Genomic DNA, 23220 nt, shown 5'->3' on the forward strand with positions numbered 1-23220 from the left:
TTGGGAGTTGCAACTACAGAGAGGCTCTGAGAGCAGAATTAGAGAATTCCCTGCCTCCTAAGATAAGAACCTATGTTGAAGACCAAAGGGCGGTGACAGCTAGACAAGCAGCAATTATGGCTGATGACAATGAGCTAATCCAAAAATGTAAACCTTTGTTCCATCACCGCCCCCCCCCCTCTAAATTTGAAAAGGATATGAAGTGGGAGAGTGAAAGGAAGGCAGGTAGCCAAGGTAAAGAATGGATAGCTGGGAATGCTCCGAGATCTCCTCCTCAGACCAGGAAGAAAAGTACCGAGGGTGAAGGTGGGACTCGAAAGCCTAGATGTTACCATTGTAGTTAAGGGCCACGTTCATTCAGCATTTTGGAAGTCTCCAGCTTTGAAAGTTCCATCAGGTCCCCCAACCATACTGAAGCCTTAGGCGGCACCGGGGACCTCCACCCAAGCAGAACTCGCCTCCGGGCTATTAGCGAGGCGAAGGCTAGGACATCTGCCCTCGTCCCCATCTGCAGTAAGGTGAGTCCGATACTCCAAAAATGGCCACCAATGCGCACAGCTCCAGCTGAATGCCCAAAATCCCTGATATTGTATCAAAAAAGGAGACCCAGAAACTAAGTTTGGGACAAGACCAAAACATGTGCGTATGATTCGCCAGCCCTCGAGAGCACCACTCACACTGTCCTCCACCCCCCCCCCCCCCCCCCAGACGAACCCACTTGTATGCATCCGAGTATGGTGTGCCCTGTGCACCACCTTGAACTGGATCAGGCTTAACCTCGCAAATGAGGATGTGAAGTTGACCCTGTAAAGAGCCTCACTCCACACTTGCCCCTCAAAGACCAAACCCAGTTCACCCTCCCACTTTCTCTGTACTTCCTCCAACGACGTCTGCTCCGTTGACAACATCTGCCAACAGACATCCAAAATGTTGCCCTCTCCCTACTTGGTCAAGGATAGGACCAGTCCATAAACGAAGGTGATGGTACCAGGGGAAATGAATGGAGCTCCTTGCGTAAAGTATTGTGCACCTGAAAGTACCTGAATACATTCCCTCTCAGGAACTGGAACTTCTCTACCCTCTGTTGCTCTGTTTCGGTCCCAACAGCGTCGCCAATACCGTGGGTATTTCTATTTATCTCGGTGAACCACAAGCCTTCCCTTATATCGATCAAATGACCACACAACCAGTTAGTTAGTTCAAAAGATTGTTTATTTACATACACAAGAGTTATCTCAACATGCAAACACAATATCTACTACGAGTTAAACTACACCTATCAGCTACAATAACCTATACTTAACTTCAGGCTGACCGGCACTGTGCAAATGGATATGGCCTTTATCTGGATTTTACTTGGCTGGTTCGAAGAAACTGGCTCTGTCTCTGCTGGGCTCATCCACAGGTAGTGCTCATTGGTTTTGAATGTAGCTGTCTGTTCCTGCTGCAATTGGGTTAGGCACAGGCCGGATCCAAAAGAGACAGAACACATGGCTGTGCTCTCTTTTATCCCTCTGGGATTTTGCGCTCTTTGGGGCGGTCCTTAACCTTGGACTCAATAATTCGACAGGGCTCTGATCACTGTCTTCAATTTCGGCCAATAAAGGGGTGGGTGCCTTGGTACCTGGGCAGGTCCTTAGCGGTCATTGACCTTGGCAGTTGTGCTTTCTGAGTAAGGGGAGTGGCGCCGATCAGTCTGTGGCTGTACCGGTTGCTTGATTGGAGTTCTATTGTCCTGGGAAAATGGGCCATTAAAATGCAAACGAGCGGGGGTTTCAATCAGGTCTGGTTACATAGGCTGTGTATCTGTCTGAGTCCTGGGTTGGCCATAATTCCCATGGTCCTTTGCAGGTGGCCATCTTAGATCGCTACACCTCGTCTAGACAGGCAAAACTACCCTCCAGAAACATGTCCCTAAACCTCTCCAACCCCTCCCTCTCCCATGCCCTTTCTATGTCAGACGGCGCAAACCTATGGTTCCTCCAGATCGAGTCAACTGCAACATGGAGCCCAGTTTAAAATGCTGTCTAAACTGATTCCAAATCCTCAAAGTGGCTCTTACCACAGAGCTCGAAGAGAACCTGGCAGGGGAAAATAGAGTGGTGCTGTAACCAGGGCCCTCAAACCCGGCCCTTTGCACAAAACCTCTTCCATTCGCCCCCATATAGAGTCTGGATCCTTAAAAAAAAACCCGAACCTTATCAATATTTGCCACCCAGTAACATTATAACAGATTAAGTAGTGCCAACCCCGCTGACTGCCTATCCGTTTGCAAAAACATCCTACAAGTCCAAGTAGTCTTACAAGCCCAAACAAAAGTAGATATCAATTTTTTCACCCTGTAATAGAAAGCCTTGGGAAGAAAGACTGGGCGACTCTGGAACAAAAACCTCAGGAGAATATTCATCATCACCATCTGTACCCTTCCTGCCAAGGTCAGAGGGAGGACACCCCAACTTTTCAAATCGTCCTTCACCCATTCCAGCAGGCTAGAAAAGTAATGTATATGAACCATGGCCCAGTCATGGGCCACCCGGATTCCCAGATACCAGAATATGGTCTGGGCAGGACAAAGCGGCAGCCTCCTAGTTCAGCTCCCCTTCCCAGTGGGGGTGAAGAGAATGGGGGGGGGGGGGGTTCACCAGAACAAATTCACTCTTGCCCAGATTTAACTTGTATCCCGAAAAGGAACCAAACTTCCTGAACAGCTCGATTATCTCTGCGGATACAGGATAGTCTCAGTTGGAGAGAGGGTCCGTAAAATGTAGCAACAGATCATCCGCATATAAGGATACACTATGTTCCTCGCTATGGTAAACAACCTCAACGCAATGGCCAGCGGCTGGATTACCAAGGCAAACAAAAGTGGAGACAACGGACACCTCTGCCTTCTACCCTTGTTCAGTTGCAAATAACCCGAGCTCAGGGCATTAACATGGACACTCGCAGTGGGGGCTCTATACGAAAGCCTAATCCATGAAATAAATTTTGGCCCGAAGCCAAACCACCCCTGGATCTCGAGAGGTACCATCCACTCAACCCTATTGAACACCTTCTTCGTGTCCATCGAAATAATCACCTCTGGCTTGGTCCATAAGGAGGGCCAAATGGACAACACAGCATTTAACAACCTCTTAATATTGGCTGACAACGGCCGGCCCGAAACAAATCCATTGACACCAACTCAAAATCCTTTAGTAATTTCTTTCTGTCTGCCAATAACTCCCGCGTCGGGGTGACCGAGTACTGGCGGTCCACCTCGAGAGTGGAATCCCCAGCCGTTGCCTCTCTACCTTCCCAGATTTATCCATGTGGGCCTTAAAAAAGATGATCTCTTTCCTACCCGTTAACACCCAGGGCGAGTGAGAAAACTGCTTTTGTGACGCCCTGAGGTTTGTTTCAATGCAGAGTAATGCTGTTTGGACTCAAAAATTCATCAGCAGCATTCCAACGGCTTCTGGCCCAAGTAATGGCTGGAGTGCCTAATGGTGTGGTCCACTCGGACGATGTGGTAGTGTATAGTGAGACATGGTAAACACATATGGAGCAATTGGAGGAGCTAATCCGACAACTGGAGTTGGCCAGGCTGGTAATTAATTTGGCCAAAAGCGAGTTTGCCATGGCAGAAGTTATCTATTTAGGCCACGTAGTGGGACAGGGGCAAGTGGTGCCAAGAATGGCCTAAGTCATGGGCATTGATGGACTTTCCCATACCCAATACAAAACAAAAGTATGCGGCTCCTGGGTATGTGCGGATGCTATAGTGAACTGGTGCTGGCCACCCTGGACATTTCCAGACAATTTTAAATGGTCACGGTGCCAGTGACTTGGGGGTGGGGGAAGTGCTACTGCAAGATGACCATGCAGGAATATAGAGAGACCAGTGGGATATTTTTCCGTGCCAAAGAAAGTATTCCATCATTGAAAAGGAAGCATTGTTACTCAGTACTTAATCTTAACCTTTTTTATTGTCACAAGTAGGCTTACATTAACGCTGCAATGAAGTTACTGTGAAAATCCCCTAGTCGCCACATTCCGGCGCCTGTTCGGGTACACTGAGGGAGAATTCAGAATGTCCAAATCACCTAACAAGCGCGTCTTTCGGGACTTGTGGGAGGAAACTGGAGCACCCGGAGGAAACCCACGCAGACACAGGGAGAAGGTGTAGACACTGCACAGACAGTGACCCAAGACGGGAATCAAACCTGGGACCCTGGCACGGTGAAGCAACAGTGCTAACCAGTGTGCTACCGTGCCGCCTGTGTCCAGCATGACAATAAACAAAGCTTGGTTTATATGGAGGTAATCCACATGGGTTCGTAAAGAAATTTAAAATCCAGAATGCAAGATTATTCTGTTGGAGTTTATTATTACAACAGTTCAATGTTCAAATTGTACACGTCCCCAGAAAGGATAATGTGTTTACAGATGCTTTTGTCATGGGTTTAAGAACTGCCTAGTTGCCAATGTAGAGAAGCGACCTTACATAATGGGAATGGATGGATATGTGTTTGTGATTTGTCTTGCACACCTCATAATGAAACCGTGGCTTGATGTTTCATTCCTTTAGGGAGGGAGGTATGTAAGGGTCCTCCCTGGTGATTCCCTTAATTTGCCTTTCATTAGTTTTGACGTTATCATTTTTGATTCTGGGTGCTTAATGGACATGTATCTTTGAGTCAAGCAGCAAAGAGAATGAGGAATTCCAAAAGATGCGACATAGTACATGGTGCTGATTTTCAAACAGGAAAATTCAGACTTTGTGGCACCCAAGAGATGGGCTGAAACTCGGGTCGATTGGTTGGCTGGTGGCTAATGAATTGGCCAGAAGGGCATATTCTGCCCAGTAACAGGTGGTGTTTGGGTCCTGCCTGAGTGGGATGATTTCCAGAGACCTGACGAAAGCAGAGTTTGAACCCTGGACGCTCAGGGGAAATAACCTGCTCTCTCTCCCTCGTGTTCTCCCCAGAAAAGCTGCTGTATTTCTGAAACTGCAGAGATCTGAATGAATCTACAGCGACAGCCTCAAACTGAAAACAAAGTTTGAAGATAAGAAAGGTGCTAGAAACGACCATCTGAAACCTAGACTCCTTTCTTTTTACTTTCATCCTTATTATTGTACCCCTCTCTTCCTCTCTGTGTTTGTTTGTCATGTGCGTGTGTGTGCATGTGTCTGTCTATGTGTCTAGGTATTAGGAATTAGATGATAGTTAACTAGTTGTACTTGATGCTGTTACGCCGCCCTGGGCAAGTGCGCAATCAATTCCAGCCCCACTGGTCCTGGAATTACAACACAAGTGAATTCACCAAAAATTCTTACAAAAATACCCAAAGTCTTTGCCTCTTGGCTGTCCAATAATTACAGTCACCAGGTTTGTAAGTTTAAACACAATTACAGTTTATTTATCACAAGAACTATCATGGAAAAATGAAGTAAATATAACTGATTAACTATCACCTAATCCCTGGTTTCCACTTTAACTGTCCCAGCCATACACATGAGACAGACAAACATGGAGGGGTGGGGCTAGGGGTGGAAAATAATAAGGAACACGATCAATAGGTAAGAGTCTCTGCTTCAGATGGTGGTTCTTTAGCCCATTTTCGTCACAGCATGCTTGCTGATTAAAGTCCCTGGTTTACGGCCGATAATGTAGAGTAATTCATTAAGGGTCCCCACAGGTTAGAGAATATAGTACTCACAGGCAGCAGGCTTTCTGGAGAAAGGCCTTATTTCTCATCAAACTGGGCCTTTAGCTCGAAGTTCACCTTGAGGCCTATATCTTTCTGGAGAGGCACTTTATTTCACATCAAGCCTTGCCTTCAGCTTGTGGTTTGACTTCAGGCCTCTGCAGTCTCAAGAGAATGGCATCCAGACTTGCTGGAGAGGGAGTCAGCCCCCACAGTGGCCTTCTGGAGAGGATTAGTTCGATCTTTTTGGGGAGAGTGAGTTAGATCTCTTTATCCAGGCTGCCTGAAACCAAACTGGAATGTCGTGACTCTGAAAACATTCCAGTGGGATCAGATCCCAATCACCACCTGTTACCAGGTAGAGCACAGCCTTTCGGGCCAATTCATTGACCACCAGCTAAATCAATCAAACTAAGTCATCACTGATGCTGGCTAGTCTGCAGTCACCAGTCTAAACCAGCACAACCTTCCGGATTCTTCTGCTCAAATTAAAAGCACACACCGCTGCTTCCTTCTGCTTGAATTAAAGAAACAGGCTGCCTTAAAGACACATCCATAAATTATCCATGGATCAAAAATGTAATGGCAAAAACAAAAGAAAGGGGAAATAAGGAAATCAGGGAATAAACAAGAAGGATCCTGAACTATTATTTTGTTATAATTCTTGTTATCAATAAAAAGTAATTATGTTTACATTTACAAACCTGGTGACTGTAATTATTGGGCAGCCAAGGGCCAAACACTTTGGGTATTTTTCTATGAATTATTGGTTAATTCAATTGTGTTGAAACTCTGGGTCAAGGTGGGGGGCTGGAATTGACTGCGCCCTAGGCCAGGGTGTCATAGAATAGTATAGAAAACCCAGTAGCCAAAAGTCCCTCGTCACCACATTCCGGCACCTTTTCGGCTACACAGAGGGAGAATTCAGAATGTCCAAATTCCCTAACAGCACGTCTTTCGGGACTTGTGGAAGGAAATCAAAGCAAACCCACGGAGACACGGGGAGAAAGTGCAGACTCTGCACAGTCACCTAAGCCGGGAATCGAATCTGGGACCCTGGCACTGCGAAGCAACAAAGCTGACCACTCTGCTACCGTGCCGCCCTCCAGAGGTGTTTCAGTTTAGGTTGTGAAAGATTCGCTCTCCACAGATTCTGCACAGAGAAATGCAAGTAGAAACCTGGTCGTTAATTTTGTTCATGAGTGATATTTGAACTATGTTTGCTTAATTGGAAAATACAGTGGCAGGTTTAGGAAGTAAGTTAAAGTTTTTTGTCTTCTTTCATTTAAGAACTGTTGTAACTGTTAAGTGTAAAGCTATTTACCTGTTGTTAATGTGGTTAATTATTTGTTTAAATTAAAGTTTGTTTTCACATAAAAGGTACCAGTGGGTCAGTGTTATCACTCCTGTGGTGCACTAACATTCCCACACAGCTTTACAAATTGCAAATAGTTGAGCTCTCTTGCGGGATCTAAACACTGCAAACAGCAAAGTGACAATGACTAATACCTTTTTTCCATGGAGGGATACATATTGGCAGGACTCTGGGCGAGAGCTTCCCTGCCCTCCTTCAAAATGGTGCCTTGGAATCTTCCTTTTAAATTCATTTACAGGATGTGAACATCGCTGGCTAGGCAAGCAAGTATTGCCCATCCTTAGTTGCCCTTGAGAAGCGCACCTTAGTGCAATAATGGACCTCTGTGTAATATTCCATCCATGAAACAGCACCTCTGACAGTGCAGCCCTCCACCGGTGCGTCAGCGCAGATTTTTGCTCGGGCGGTGTGGGGTTTGAATCCACAACCTCCTGATTCAGAGGTGGGAATGTTCACTACTGATGCGGTGGACCATGTCAGCAGTACATAATTTAACTGGGGCTGAGACAGTTTTTGATGAAAGTGATTAAAGGTACAAGAGAGAAAGCCTTCTTGATTCCCCCAACAGAGGAATTAGTTTCTCCAGTATCTGTTCCCTAAAATACTTGCAGTCCATTTATTAAGCCATGAGAGTTGAGGGCAAGGGAGAGATGGGGGAAGGATTCAGAATGTTGGACTGTGTACTACAGTTGCTGCCAGAGGTACGTTGAATGCACTTACGTTTTGAAATTTCAGGACAAATCTTGGCTTCATTGGAAATGCTCAATCTCAGTAGCAGGACTCTGGTTTACTTCACCTCCGACCAAGGTGCTCACATCGAGGAGATCTCTGAATCCGGAGAGGTCCACGGCGGTTGGAATGGCATCTACAAGGGTGAGTAGGCATCGCCGAAAAAGGAAAGGAGTTCACCCATTGAGATTTGCAGTAGGTATGGCAGTGCGATGGGTCAAAGCCTATTGATTCCGAGTTACTATCCCAGGAGCAATAACTGTACGACTGTCACACATTCCTTTCCCAAGAGGCGACCCTTCCCTCCGGAAGGTGGGGATGGATACCAGCAACTTCCATCACCTCACCTGAATTGTCACTCTTTTGTGAGCTTGTATCATGAGCAGTGGAAGGCCTTTATAGCAACAGATGTTTCTTCCTCCCACTGCTGGGGAAAAGTATCTCCCTCTGGCTTCAAACTGCCTCCAATAGGATATCCGTGGAAGCTTTGTGGAAGTGGGGCACAGTCTCTGCACACCTGGATCCCATTGTCACACCTTGTCCTCTATCGCACCGAGCTATAACTGCTCCAAATTCAAGCTTTTGATTGACCTTTTACATACCGTGCTGAAGTCATGGGGTCCTGACCACTCCCGCTGCCCCACAATCGGCGCTATAGGTAGAAGCAGAATGATCGTGAGGTGGCTGCGTTGAGATGCTTCAGACAGGCACGTTGAAATTACTTCCAAACCCTTGCACTCCCTTTGTCTCCGAATTAATATTGGGGTCTTTGTTTCAAGTGAGCACAGTCTGCCACCACAAGATGTTGGTGTCTGAGACTTTTAACTATTTTTAAATAAATTTAAAGTACCCAATTCATTTTTGTTCCAATTAAGGGGTATTTTAGCGTGGCCAATCCACCTACCCTGCACATCTTTGCAGATAAGGTTCATTTTTTTAAAGTTAACTGTGCCTTTCTATGAAGGTGCTTACGCTTTTTTAAATTGTATTTATTGCTGTGGATCCTAGAACATAGGAACAAGGAGCAGAAGTCAGCAATTAAGTCCTTCGAGCCTGCTCCGCCATTCAGTCAGATCATGGCTGATCTCAAAGCCACCCCCCTACCTGTTCCCCATAACCCATTAACTGTTTTTTTATCAGAAATATGTCTATCTCCTTTTAATGATCTTGAGTCACATGGAGGTCATATCAGGTAAAGACGGCAGATTTCCTTACTGCACAACAGTCGACAATGCTTTCATGGTCTTCTTTAGACTTTTAAGCCCAGATTTATTTTATTGAATTCAAATTTCACTATCTGCCATGGCGGGATTCGAACCCGGGTCTACAGAGCATGACTCTGGGTCTCTGGATTACCAGTCCAGCGACAATACCACTACATCACTGCCTCCCTTCTTCCTTACTCGTGCAACATCTAACTATTTATTAATGTGGCACATGTAAGATAGCCAGTGTACATTTGGTGGTTACTCTCAAAGAATTTAGTGCACATTTGAAACAGTAATGTTCTGTTCAAAACACTTCACATTGGAGTTCAATCTCGGTAATTAATGATTACTTAATGAAACAGAGAAGCAGAACTTCTTTTATTTTAAAAATGTATTTAGTAGCGAATTGTGGAACAAATCTTCCTCAAGCCGTCTTCATAGAGAATTCCTGATCAGTGGCTGCTGAATTCTCCATTAACATTGCAGCGCCTTTAATCTTGTGTTAACAGCCAGATTACTGGAATTTCATGCTGAAGAAACTTTAATCCTCGTTTGGAAGTTTCTCATTCAAAGGACGTCATTGGAAATGTCATGAGGGGGACTTCAGAGACTTCACAAGCAGAGTGTTCCACCAACCTCTGATATTGCTCCCCAGATTTGTGCAGTTTCCTTTCCCTGTATTCTCAGCTCCAATAATATTTTTCACGGTTTTCCTTCTCCCTGCATCCCCAATGCATTAACATTAAGATACATTGCACCATTTGGATACTTTACCTCCTTAACCTGCTCCTCCAGGCATTTCAAACAGAAGCTTGGCGTCAGAATATTCACGGCTTCCTGATTTACCACCTTCTCTCTTTTTTGCTTCTTCTTAACCGTCATGGTGCCTCTGCATTTATTTTCCTTGATCTTTCACCTTGCGTTGTCATTTAAAAGGACAGCTATATTTTACTTCCTTCACCTTTTCTCGCCCAGTGATTTGCTTTTCACCAGACACTATAGGGTGATAGTTGAGAGAGTATTATTTGGACTAAGATTAAAGCAAGTTAGTGCGGATGCTGGAATCTCAGCAGGTTTGACAGCATCTGTGGAGAGAGAAGGCAGCTAACATTTCGAGTCTGGGTGACTGTTAAAGCTAGAGAGAACTGGAAATAGGATGATACTGTTGGGGAGCGGGGTCGTGGAGCAGTGGGGCTGGATAGCGATAGGTGAATATTGAAAAAGATGTCATGGACAAAAAGACAAGTGGAATGCAAATGGTGGTGATAATGACTAAGAAGGGTGCTGATAGTGGCACATTAAGGCATCAGAATGTGTTGATGGCAGAACAGAGGTAAGCAGTGTGTCAAAGGACTATTTGCGAATAGGGAACAGATGGCCCTTGTAGGATGGGAGGAGAGGAGACAGTGGTGAGGGAAAAACAGATTGATGGGAGAAATGAAAGTAAATTTGTAGAAATAAAAATGGGGCGAAGGTGGAGGAGAGAGTTCACAGTCTGAAGTTGTTGAACTCAATGATAAGTCTGGAAGGCTGTAATGTGCCTAATCGGAAGATGAGATGCTGTTCCTCCAGTTTGCGCTCGGCTTTGCTGGAACATTGCAGCAGGCCAAGGACGGACATGTGGATGTGAGGGCAGAACAGTGAGTTGAAATGGCAGCGACAGGAAGGTCTGGGTCCTGTTTACGGACGGACCGGAGGTGTTCTGCAAAGCGGTCACCCAGTCTGCATTTAGTCTCTCCAGTGTACAGTAGAGCGCACTGGGAGCAGCGAGTGAAGGAGATTGAAGGAGGTGCTGAAAAGAGTGTTCAGGGCCTGAGAAGGTGAGCAGGGAGAAGGTAAAGGGGCGGGTGTTGCACATTCTGCCATTGCATGGGAAAGTGTGGGAAGAGGATGAGGTGGGGGAGTGGGGTAGGGAATAGGAATGGCAGAGGGGAGGAGAATCGAGCGGGAATCCTAAAACGGATTTCATTCTGACGGAATTTCCCCAGTCAATTGTCCCCAGCCTTCTGCAAATGGCGTAATGGGTTCACCGACTTTAAATGTCGGGATCCCCATTTAATATGCAGATTGGGCGTTTACACCTGATAGATCCCCCTAGTTGGCATGACCATTCATACTGATGTTAATTATGACTGATCACCCACGGCGTGCATCTGGTGAACAGAACCTGCCGGGACGTGCAAATGAGTAAAGCCCTCGGGGGGAGAGCCAGGCAGAGGTGCCGGGCGGTAGGGTTCCATGTCTGTGGTGGGAGGATTCTGTGGTGGGACCATCCCACCAGCATGGCATAGTGGCAAAGCCAGCAGTGCAGTGGATGGGATACAACCTGTTTTTCCCACTTGGGTGGACAGATTCCGCCCACTATTTCTTCTATCCCACATTTAGCTCTCCTAACGTGTTTCGGGAGATGACGGCGTAGTGGTAACATCATTGGACTCGCGATCCTAGCACTGTGACTCTTGGGACACAGATTCAAATCCAACCGCAGCTGGAGGAATGTAAAACTCGTCTCAGTAATGAAGCAATGAAACTCTCATCAATTGTTGCAGAAACCCACCCAGTTTACGAATGCCCTTGAGGGAAGGAAATTTGCCATCCTGGCCTGCATGTGACTTCAGAGCACTCTGAACTGCAAATGGCCTAACAAACCACTTGGTTAAAGCGCAATTAGGGGTGGGCAGCAAATGCTGGTGTTGGCGGCAACATCCACATGCCGTGAAAGAATGAAGAGAAAAGCATGAGAAATAAAATTAGGCAAAATGGAAATCACTTTCCTGTAAGAAAACATGGAATAAGAATGGGTTTAGGGTGACCTGGTTTTCAAGTCAAGACTGGGACTCACTGAAAAGTCTTGGGAAGGCGGAGCTCCGTGATGATTGACATGTTGGGTTACCAATGGCAAAAGTCTGGGGGGGGTAGCGCAGTTAAAGTTGGGACCAAGGGGAGTGGGGTGAGGGGGCAATATGATGACATTTCCCAGAATATGGACAGCCAGAGTTGGTAGCCCTATTAAAAGACACCCAATAATTGAAGATAACGGCTATGACCACAGACTTTAGTTTCAGTAAGAAGTCTTACAACACCAGGTTAAAGTCCAACAGGTTGGTTTGGAATCACTAGCTTTCAGAGCACAGCTCCTTCATCAGGTCAGTTTCAGTGACATTGATGATTCACTTTCATAAAGAAAATACTGAACGTGGGCCTCGTTTGTCACAAGTACCTTGCCAGAATCCTCTGGTCAACTCTAACTTTACTGTGGAAATGCACAATGGCAAGACCAACCTCCAACTAAAAGCTTTGTTTCATTTTCATTTGCACACTGGGTCTAACAATAGTCATTTTCTGCCAGAAGCTGAATTTTAAACTAGTGAACATACCTCAAGTGGGGAAGATTTTGTTTGCACCCAAAGCTATAATGGCCATTTAGTTTACTTTGGCTGGTATTAAACTTTATACTGGGCTTTGCCTAGCACAAGAACAGAAGAGTTATTTCAGAGTTATTTCATTGATTGATGTTGCCTTGCGTCTATTCATGATGACCGAGCACTTCCCCGAGGGATTAATTTCCTGCAGTGCACCTTTGTTTGTTTTTGGTTAGTTACAGGATACAGCATAGCTGTGATCAAAGCTGACCCCCACGGCAGGCAATACCTTTAGAGTTGTCAGCTCCATTGTGTTTCTCTCACCTGTCCAGGTATTGTTCTCATCTGTCCAGGTGTTGCTCATGATGGAAAAGTTCCGTATTAGGGGCGCGTTACTTCCAGGCAGGCACATTACAAACTCAACAATGAGGCCGAAGTAATGCCCTTGTTTCTAAAATGGATGGAAATCTCTACCCACTGTTCATCTGCTGGATTATTCTCCCCATTCCGTCGTGCAATTGTCGCACCTGCGTACTTCCTTACATACGTGTGTTTTTTTCATCAAACAGCTCTATTTCGCCAATTTCACATTTTTTGCATCTTTGAAGTTACAAAGGCAGGGAGATTTTCATATTTTCCCAAACAGGGATGTTGTTTACAAGTGTCCACAAAGAAGTGTGCCGTTAACTAAAATTTGCCTCCCGTCCATTCGGGTAAGTAGTGTAGTAGTCAGAGAATGACTGAACAGATTAGCAAACGCTAACATTTTTACACAATTGAGCTTGATAAACCTCACGCCTCGTGCAGGTATTCTAAGTGGCTAATTATGGGTCTCCATTGGCCTTGGAACAGGAAAGCTGCCCTCCACCCTGTACCCACCCGCCTGATCAAACAGTCCACCCTAATTCGCTTTCTCGGCACAGATTCTGCATTTTCTGTTTTTCCAGCATTTTCTGTTTTTTATTTCAGATTTCCAGCATTCTCAGCATTTTGGTATTGCAATAGTGTCTGATGCCGTTTGTCGGAGATCTCCTGAGTGAGATCACTGAGCAAGATGCTACTTGGGTTTGTGATCCTTGATAAAATATTGACGATAATACTGACCCAGAGTTTCAGCTCCACAAGTACATTGCTACATCTCCCTCATGACTCCTGTAAAAAGCCTTGTATCTTTCCATCTGATCCCATACATTCAGAATATGACATCTTATCATATTAAAATGTCTCCAAGCCCTTATAGAAGCTTACAGAACTGAAGGGTACCATTTACCAACGGGTCCAATGTGCCTCTGCTGACTTTTTAAAAGATCCATTCACTTAGTCCCACTCCTCTGCTCTTTCCAGATAGCTCTGCAGTTTTTCTTTTTTCATAGATTGGTAATGTTACTGGGCCAGTAATCCAGGGACACCCCGCAGTATGAAGCTCTGAAGGCACAGGATCGAATCTCAGAACGGCAGCTGGGTAACTTAAGTGGAATTAATTGACGAATTTGGAATAAAATGCTCCTCTCATCAATAATGATCATGAAACTACCAAATTGTTGTTAAAACACATCTGGTTCCCCTGATGTCCTTCAGGGGATGCAATCTGCCTTCCTTACCTGGTTCGGCCCACACATCGCTCCAGGCCCACAGCCATTGTGGTTGGCCTTTGACTGCCCTCTGAATTGGCCGAGCAAGTCACTCAGTCCGATCAAACGTTAGAGGATGAAAAGCTGTGGGTTGTTCACACTACTTTGGCTGCAGTGGTTCAAGAACGCAGCTCACCACCACCTTCTTTGGGGCAATTGGGGATGTTCAAGCCCCAAGAACGAATAAAAAGAAAGTATCTATCTAACGCTCTTTGGAAAATTACTTCCAAATCGGCAACTCTTTCAGACAGTGCATTCCAACTCACAATGGTAAAAGAAAAACACAAGTTTAAAACAAATTCTGCTTTCTTCCCCTTTGTTCCTTTTTTCCAATGTTAAGATTCCAGACCAGACCCCAACATATGTTAGGATACTAAACAATGACCCCAAACACTTTATTTTTCATTTGTAAATCTGTGAGGAAAGGATACTTCGCTCCAGGAGGGATTCCACTCACAAATGGGGATATGGTATATTAAAGCAAACTTTATTATTAACACAGGATTAAATTACATTAACACCAGAGAAAGTAGCTTACAATTTAAAGTTAAACAATTCTTAACAATAAAAGGAAACACTTTAATTTCTAACTGATACCTTCCCTGACTCCAATCAAGCAAAGCCCATCACAGATCAAACACCACTTATAAATAAAATTAGCAAATACAGGGTCACTTGCTGTACACTTGACTGGAAATTCCTTGGGAAGACTGCTTGAAGAGAGAGAGAGAGATTCTGTCAGGAAACAACCTTCAGAATCTTTGTGTCTGTGGCAGACTACTGCGTAACCTGACAACCTTTGGCAAAAGCTGCTGCGGAACTCAAAGTTCCCAGCAAAACTAAAAGCTAAACTGCCTGCTATAGACCTGGTTCCTCCCATTAACTACAATATCTTTATCCCACTCAGATTCCCTGCCCTGCTTACCTAGGTCTAAACACAATGTCTGAAATGATCATCTCCCCCAGGGAATCTCCAGCAACCATAACAAAATCCTATTAAGCCTCTCTTTGTAAACTCATACATGATTGAAATGAATGATGATCTCACTCTTATGACATTTTAATTGCGCCTTCTGCAGCCACAGTGTCTGTAAACCTTAAACTAGATTCTTTAATACTATTACTGGAATAGACATATCTACCTGAACTCCGACATTAATAAACATTACTCATCAGATAAAAAATACCATATATATACCAATTTCTTACATTCTTCACACCAATTGTCATAAATTGTGTCCTCCGGTTACTGACCCATCTGCCAATGCAAATAGCTTCTTGTTAGCTCTGTCAGAACCCTTTGATATTTTGAGCATCTCTGATAAACCTTACCATGATCAAGACTGTTCTAAAGAGATCAATTGTAATTTCTCCAATCACAATGGATAACTTTTTAAATGCATACCATTGTGTAGGCAAAAGCATCAAGCATTCTATGCCCACACCGCTGCTAGGCATGGGACCAATATTGTTTGCATTAATTCAGCTTTCAGTCCACATTCGATCTTCTTCACGGCCTTGTTTTTTTCCCCTGAAATATTTAGGAGGAAAATCAACAAACTGGGAAGGTGGCATCCGGGTGCCAGGTCTCCTCCGATGGTCTGGGGTGTTAACAGCGGGCAGGAGTATCGACGAGCCGACCAGCAACATGGACATCTTCCCAACGATTGTCAAACTATCAAAAGCCGCGATGCCAAGTGACAGGTAAGGAACGGGAGGGGGTGGGTGCACAGCGGTGGTTGTGGATCAATGTGAACCTCAGTGTCAGTTTTAGCTCATTGTCATTGCTCATTTAGAATATTGTGGGTTCCAAATCCCACTCCAGAGACTGGGTACTAATCCAGAACAGCACTCTACCATTGTAGTAAGTGCTGCACTGTCAGATGTGGCACCTTTTAGATAAGACGTTTAATCATGGCTGTATCTGCCTACTCAGGTAATGTCATGGTGCTATTCAAATAGGAGCAGCGAAGTTCTACTTGGTGTTCCGGCCAACATTTATACTCAACCAGTGTCACTAAATAAAAAGCAGATGACCTGGCCACCACTCTTTGTTGGGAGCTTGCTGTGTGCAAATTAGATGCCATGCTTTCCTCCATTGCAGCTGGGGCTACACTTCGGAAGTATTTCATTGGTCTTGATGCATCCTGAGGTGGTGAAGGTGTTAATTAAGTGCAAGTTATTTTTATGACCGTTTCATCATGATTCAACTCTTTGAAGGCTCTCCTTGCTCACACCTTCCACAAGCTACACCATTTCCCAAATGATGTGGTCCTCTCCCCCACAAAGCTCCACCATCCCAGCACTCACCAAACACTGCTAGCTTCCTGTACCCCAAACGTTTGACTGTAAAACACGTGTCGTCTTCTTCAAATGACCCATTGCCCCACCCTACCCCTGTGATCCCCTCCCTCTACCCCAACCTGCACCCCTCTGAAACAATTCTAACTTCTTGCGACCCATTTCCCCTGCACCAGGACTGATGGCCTCTTCAACCTGTTCCCTTGCGCCGCCTCACAAACTCTCTTCTTTCACCCTTTTGTCCCGTTCCCATTCCTATGCCTGATCTTCCACCCATACCCTCACCCCCACCCTGGTCACTGTCTCTGTTCCATAAGGACCCCGTGCTTTTCTTGAGCAACTGAAATACTAAACCTGCCGTTACCCTTCTCTCCCCCAGGATAATTGATGGCCGGGATCTCATGCCTTTGCTCCTGGGTGACGTGCAGCACTCGGAGCACGAATTTCTCTTCCACTACTGTAATAGTTATTTAAGTGCAGTTCGTTGGCATCCAAGGCACAGTAAGTCTATTCCTTTCTGATATTGTAATGTAATCTAGTTACAGATGTTACTCGATTACAGAAGTTGGTATGTTAAAATATTCAATTAAAAGACATTTCAGTTCTTATTGAAGTTCAGGCACATATATCCTTTGGTGTTGCCTAGTTTTGCTGTCTCATCACTCCAAGGTCACTGCTCCAGGAGTCCCCGTTGAGGCACTAATTCAAATAGTTAAAGGAGTTTTTGGAGGACAGTCAAAGAATAGTTGTAACTGCTGGTAAATTTCAGGTTCAGCTGAACAAGTGTACCCTGTGAAATCTTTGTGATAATGACACGGTAGCACGGTAGCATGGTGGTTAGCACAATTGCTTCACAGCTCCAGGGTCCCAGGTTCGATTCCGGCTTGGGTCACTGTCTGTGCGGAGTCTGCACATCCTCCCCGTGTGTGTGTGGGTTTCCTCCGGGTGCTCCGGTTTCCTCCCACAGCCCAAAGATGTGCAGGTTAGGTGGATTGGCCATGATAAATTGCCCTTAGTGTCCAAAATTGCCCTTAGTGTTGGGTGGGGTTACTGGGTTATGGGGATAGGGTGGAGGTGTTGACCTTGGGTGGGGTGCTCTTTCCAAGAGCCGGTGCAGACTCGATGGGCCGAATGGCCTCCTTCTGCACTGTAAATTCTATGATAAATTCTGTGACATGAGAAGACAAACATAGAATCATAGAATTTACAGGGCAGATGGAGGCCAGTCGTCCCATCGTGTCTTCACCGGCCCTTGGAAAGAGCACCCATCTTAATCCCACACTTCCAACCTATCCCCGTAACCCCATCTAACATTTTTGGACACTAAGGGCAATTTATCATGGCCAATCCACCTGACCTGCACATCTTTGGACTGTGGAAGGAAACCGGAGCACCCGGAGGAAACCCCACGCAGACACGGGGAGACCGTGCGGACTCCGCACAGACAGTGACCCAAGCCGGGAATCGAACCTGGGACCCTGGAGCTGTGAAGCAGCTGTGCTAACCACTGGTCTACCGTGCTGCCCTATGCACAGATGTGCACACATTTTTACTCAAAATTACTTGGTCAGTACTGGTTAGTCAGGATGGGGGGAGGGGAGTGCTGGATTAGCTTGGTTGGCTGGACCACAAGTAAGAGAACAAACATTTTGCATTTAAACAGGATTACATAGCACATACAAAGAACAAAGTAAGTACAGCACAGGAACAGGCGCTTCGGCCCTCCAAGCCTACGCCGACCATGCTGCCCGTCTAACCTGAAACCTTCTCCACTTCTGGGATCCGTATCCCTCTATTCCCATCCTATTCATGTATATTTGTCAAGGCGCCCCTTAAACGTCACTATCGTATCTGCTTCCACCACCTCCTCCAGCAGCGAGTTCCAGGCACCCACTACCCTCTGTGTAAAAAACTTACCTCGTACATCTCCTCTAAACTTTGCCCCTCTCATTTTAAACCTATGCCCCCTAGTAATTCACCCCTCCACCCTGAGAAGAAACTTCTGACTATCCACCCTGTCTATGTCCCTCATAATTTTTTAGACTTCTATCAGGTCGACCCACAACCTCTGTCGTTCCAGTGAGAACAAACCAAGTTTATTCAACCTCTCCTCATAGCTAATGCCCTCCACACCAGGCAGCATCCTGGTAAATCTCTTCTGTACCCTCTCCAAAGCATCCACATCCTTCTGGAAGTGTGGCGACATTATATTCAAGTACGGCCTAACTAAGGTTCTATACAGCTGCAACATGACTTGCCAATTTTTATACTCAATGCCCCAGCTGATGAAGGCAAGCATGCCGTATGCCTTCTTGACTACCTTCTCCACCTGTGTTGCCCCTTTCAGTGACCTGTGGACCTGTACACCCAGATCCCTCTGCCAATCAATGTTCTTAAGGGTTCTGCCATTTTCTGTATATTTCCCACCTATATTAGACCTTCCAAAATACAATACCTCACATTTATACGGATTAAACTCCATCTGCTATCTTCTGCCCAAGTCTCCAATCGATCTATATCTTGCTGTATCCTCTGACAGTCCTCATCTCTATCCGCAATTCCACCAACCTTTGTTCGTCCGCAAACTTACTGATGAGACCAGTTACCTTTTCCTCCAAGTCATTTAGAAACACTTCAAAAATCAAGCACTGATCCCTACGGAACACCACTAGTCACATCCCTCCATTCAGAAAAGCACCCTTCACCTCCATTCCCGTAACAGCCTCCCCGAACAGGCGCCGGAATGTGGCAACTAGGGGCTTTTCACAGTAACTTCATTTGAAGCCTACTTGTGACAATAAGCGATTTTCATTCATTCATTCATTCCCTTCTCCATCGTATACTTGTCTAATTTCCCCTTTGGATACATCTATACCAGTCGCTTCGACCCCTTTCTGAGGTAGCGAGTTCCACATTCTCACCACTGCCTGGGTAAAAAGGTTTCTCCTGAATTCTCTTTGAGTTTCTTGAGGACGATCTTATATTGATGGCCTCTGTTTATGCTCTACCCGACAGAAGGAAACACCCTCTCTCTATCCACTCCATATGGAAACCTTTCAGAAGCTGAAAGATCCCCATTAGGTCACCCGTCTGCCTTTTTAATCAAGAGAAAAGGGAACCGGCTTGCCAATCCATTCCTGATGTGTATACCTGCACAGTTCTTGGATTAACCTCATAAAGCTTCTCTGCATCATTTCCAGTGCCTCTCAATCCATTTTATAACATGACAGACAGGATTGCACGTAGTTCTCAATGTGTTCTAACCAAAGTTTAATACAATTTTAGCCTTTACATCAATCACTAAAGGTTGTGCCACCCTTGTTTTTAACACCGTGGACATGACGTCCGCAAACTCCTCCCAGAATCCCCTAAGCTTTGGACATGCCCACAACATGTGGACATGGTTCGCCGGCCCTCGCGACATTTTGCGCATCTGTCCTCCACCCCAAAGAATCTGCTCATCCGGGCCACTGTCATGTGAGCCCGGTAAACAACCTTAAATTGTATCAGGCTGAGCCTGGCACATGTTGCGGATGCGTTGACTCTACTCAACGCGTCTGCCCATAGACCGTCCTCTATCTCACCTCCCAGCTCCTCCTCCCACTTGCGCTTCAGCTCCTCGGTCTGCCTCTCCTCCGACCCCATAAGCTCCTTATAAATGTCCGAGACTCTCCCTTCTCCTTCCCACCCTCTGGAAACTACCCAGTCCTGAATCCCCCTTAGCGGTAGGAGCGGGAAGGTTGACACCTGTCTTCGAAGGAAGTCCCGCACCTGCAGATACCTGAATTTGTTTCCCCTCGCCAACCCAAACTTTTCCTCCAACGCCCTCATACTCGGAAAGCTCCCCTCTATGAACGCATCCCCCATCCTCTCAAAACCCGCTCTCCACCATAACCGGTGATTATCACAGATTGGGGCCCAGACTGATGCTCCCACTGCTCCCACATGCCGCCTCCACTGGCCCCAAACTCTCAGGGCCGCCACCACCATTGCTCTTTGCCTTCTTCATTGTTTGTTTGACTTCTCCTAATCTCTTCGTATTCTCTCTTACCATGCTCACCTTCACTGCCAATGTACTTAATGTTTTCCTCTTTCCTAACCCTCAGAAGGTTCCTTATCTCTTTATTCATTCATGGACTCACGCTAATATTTAACCAGTATGGGGCGGCACGTGGTGCTGTGGTTAGCACTGGGACTGCAGCGCTGAGGACCCGGGTTCAAATCCCGGCCCTGGGTCACTGTCCGTGTGGACTTTGCACATTTTCCCATGTCTGAGTGGGTTTCACCCCCACAACCCAAAGATGTGCAGGCTAGGTGGACTGGCCACGCTAAATTGCCCCTTAATTGGAAAATAAAATAATTGGGTACTTTAAATTTATATTTTAAAAAATATTTAAACAGTATCCTGCAGTATCCACACATCCTAAAACAATCTGTTCCCTACTTTAAAAGTAGCAAACTGCAGCTGACAATTTGCACAGCAAGATCCCACAAGCAGCAATGAGATGTATCCAAAACATTTGTTTAGTGATACTGGTTGAAGGGTAAGTACCAACTCACGCCTTGGAATCTTTTATTTCCGTTTGAGAGGGTAGATAGGTTCTCGGTTATATGTCACATCACAAGACATGGCTTCTGGCCGTGCAGCACTCCCTCAACCCTGCACTGGGGAGTCAGACTAGATTATGTGCTCGAGGCTCCCCGACAGGTGCTTGAACTCACAGCCTCCTGAGGCGAGAGTGCGACCAGGTGAGCCACAGCTGACATGGGAAACTTCATTCCTTCTAGGTAAGTCATGTTGGGGAGCAAGAGGAATCAACAATGAAGAATACGGCTCAGAAAGCCAATGCGCCTGGTGGCAGATTGTTAATGGTCGCAACCCCTGACTCACTGAACAACACACCAAGAAATAGAACAAACTGGGTGATGTAATCATCTTGGGTTCTAGTTCATACTGTAGGGAATACCTGCCTTAAAGATTTTACCCATTCTAATCACATTAGCGAGTTGCATCGTCTGCCTGCATAAATATGTCTTCTTAGTACACAAAAGTAATTATACTGGGGTCATATTTCATGCATTCACATGAGACTGACAGATTTACAACACAGCAGTACTGAAATGGTTGGATAACTGGAGCAGGGGGTGCCCGCAAATAGGACATTCAAAAAGAAATACTGCAGAACTACTTTCGAGATGTATAGGTTTTGAATTTCCATACTTGTCCCATCACCATAGCCACATCAGGAGTTTATTTTAAATCTATAATGTTCATAAGGGAAACGGATTATGTAAATTGTCAGGTTGCAGTTCAGCTGCCCTTGCCCTCTCACCATCCCTGCCAGTGGGGTATAGTTTCAGTGTGCCATGTTTGCCGACACAGTTTCCATTCCAAATATGAACACAGGAACGGAAACATATAAAAATTGGATCTGAGTTCCATCTGAAACAGCCTTGTTCACTTAGCCCTCAGTCTCTGAGCCCCACCTTCATTTGACCTTGATTCCCAATTAACCTTGTTAGGAGGTTGATCAGTGGATAATATACTAAATACGTAGGGCGGGATTTTCCATTTCCCCCCTCCACCCCGCGCGTGTTTTGCGCCGGCGGAGGCAGCCCGCCATTAGCCAGAAGTTAAATCATCCAGTCCGGCCACTGTCAAGGGGGTTTCCATTGTCCACACCCTCCACCGCCCGGGAAGTCACAGCGGGGGAGGCGAAAAGGGTCAGAAAATCCGGCCCATAATAGTAGAAATCTGTCTGTGCACTTTTCCTGTTCAGCGCTTCCCCCTCGAATTTCTTGGGCGGAATTCTCCCAGCCACACGCCGGGCCGGAGAATCCCTGCCACGCTGCCCCGACGCCGGCACGCGATTCTCCGCAGAGCAGAGCCATCGGCGCCGGCCCGTTTGGCGCGACGCCGGGCCGCTCTACGCGCCCGGGCCGCCGATTCTCCGGCCCAGGTGGGCCGAGCGGCCGCTCTTAAAAAGGCAGATTCCCGCCGGCGCCGGCCACACCTAGTCGCGGCCGGCGGGAACGCTGCGCGCAGGGTCGGGGGGCTGCCTGTGGGGGGAGGGGGAGGGGAGGTGGCTCCGACCCCGGGGTGAGGGGGGGGGGCCTCCAATTGGCGGGCCGGCCTCTCGCTCCCCGGGCCTATTTTCTTACGCGCCGGCCCCTGAACTCCCGCGCCATGTTGCGTCAAGGCCGGAGCGTTGAGGGAGGCCGCGGCACATGCACGGGTTGGCGCCAGCGCCACTGCGCATGTCCTCATTGACGCCGGCGCCACTGCGCATGTGCGGATCCGGCGGCACACAGTTCACGCTGGGATGGGAGGCTGGAGCGGCGTGAACCACTGCCGTGCTGGTGGCCCCCTGAAGGGGCCAGAATCGGTACTCCCAGCGGCCCGTTCACGCGACGGCGTTTCCGACAGCGTGGACACTCTGCCGCCGAATGGGACAATCCCGCCCCCTATGTGCAAATTTATAATGGATATACTGCCTTGATAAAATTGCAGCAATAGTTCCATCTTCACAACAGACAGCGAGCAGTATCTGTGGGTCTATATTGAGTCGAAAGACAGCAGGAAAATAGGTGGAGGTGGAATAAAGCTGTGTTTAAAGCAGCAGTTTCTGGTTCTGCACAGCAGATTTCTTTCACGCCTGCCATGTAGTAAAAATCCTATTCAGTGAGGTCCATTTCATATTCAACAACAGGATGCCCGAGGAGCAGATTTTTTTTTTAAACTCGTCCTTGGGATGTGATCATTGCTGTCAAAGCCAGCATCTATTGCCCATCCCTAATTGTCCTTGAGAAGGTGTGGATTTCCAGTGAAGCTTGGCTTGGTCCTGCTCGGGTAACTTGCTACGCAGGCTAAGAGCTGAAAAATGCCAACTTGCATTGGAGCTACTAAAGGATGCTCCCTCATT

The 23220-nt window shown here is 46.4% G+C and overlaps 1 protein-coding gene across 2 annotated transcripts in view; it reads left to right on the forward strand.

Annotated features, from left to right (window-relative positions):
* The window catches only part of sts (steroid sulfatase (microsomal), isozyme S), a 133293-nt gene that overhangs the window by 104865 nt on the left and 5208 nt on the right, over positions 1-23220 (forward strand). For both annotated transcript variants that reach the window (XM_072477362.1, XM_072477363.1), the window contains exons 7-9: positions 7802-7939; positions 15541-15700; positions 16677-16798. In XM_072477362.1, the coding sequence (XP_072333463.1) occupies positions 7802-7939; positions 15541-15700; positions 16677-16798 (420 nt within the window). The remainder of the gene's footprint in view (positions 1-7801; positions 7940-15540; positions 15701-16676; positions 16799-23220) is intronic.

The sequence above is a fragment of the Scyliorhinus torazame genome, chromosome 15, assembly GCF_047496885.1.
Source record: "Scyliorhinus torazame isolate Kashiwa2021f chromosome 15, sScyTor2.1, whole genome shotgun sequence".
Lineage (NCBI taxonomy): Eukaryota > Metazoa > Chordata > Chondrichthyes > Carcharhiniformes > Scyliorhinidae > Scyliorhinus > Scyliorhinus torazame.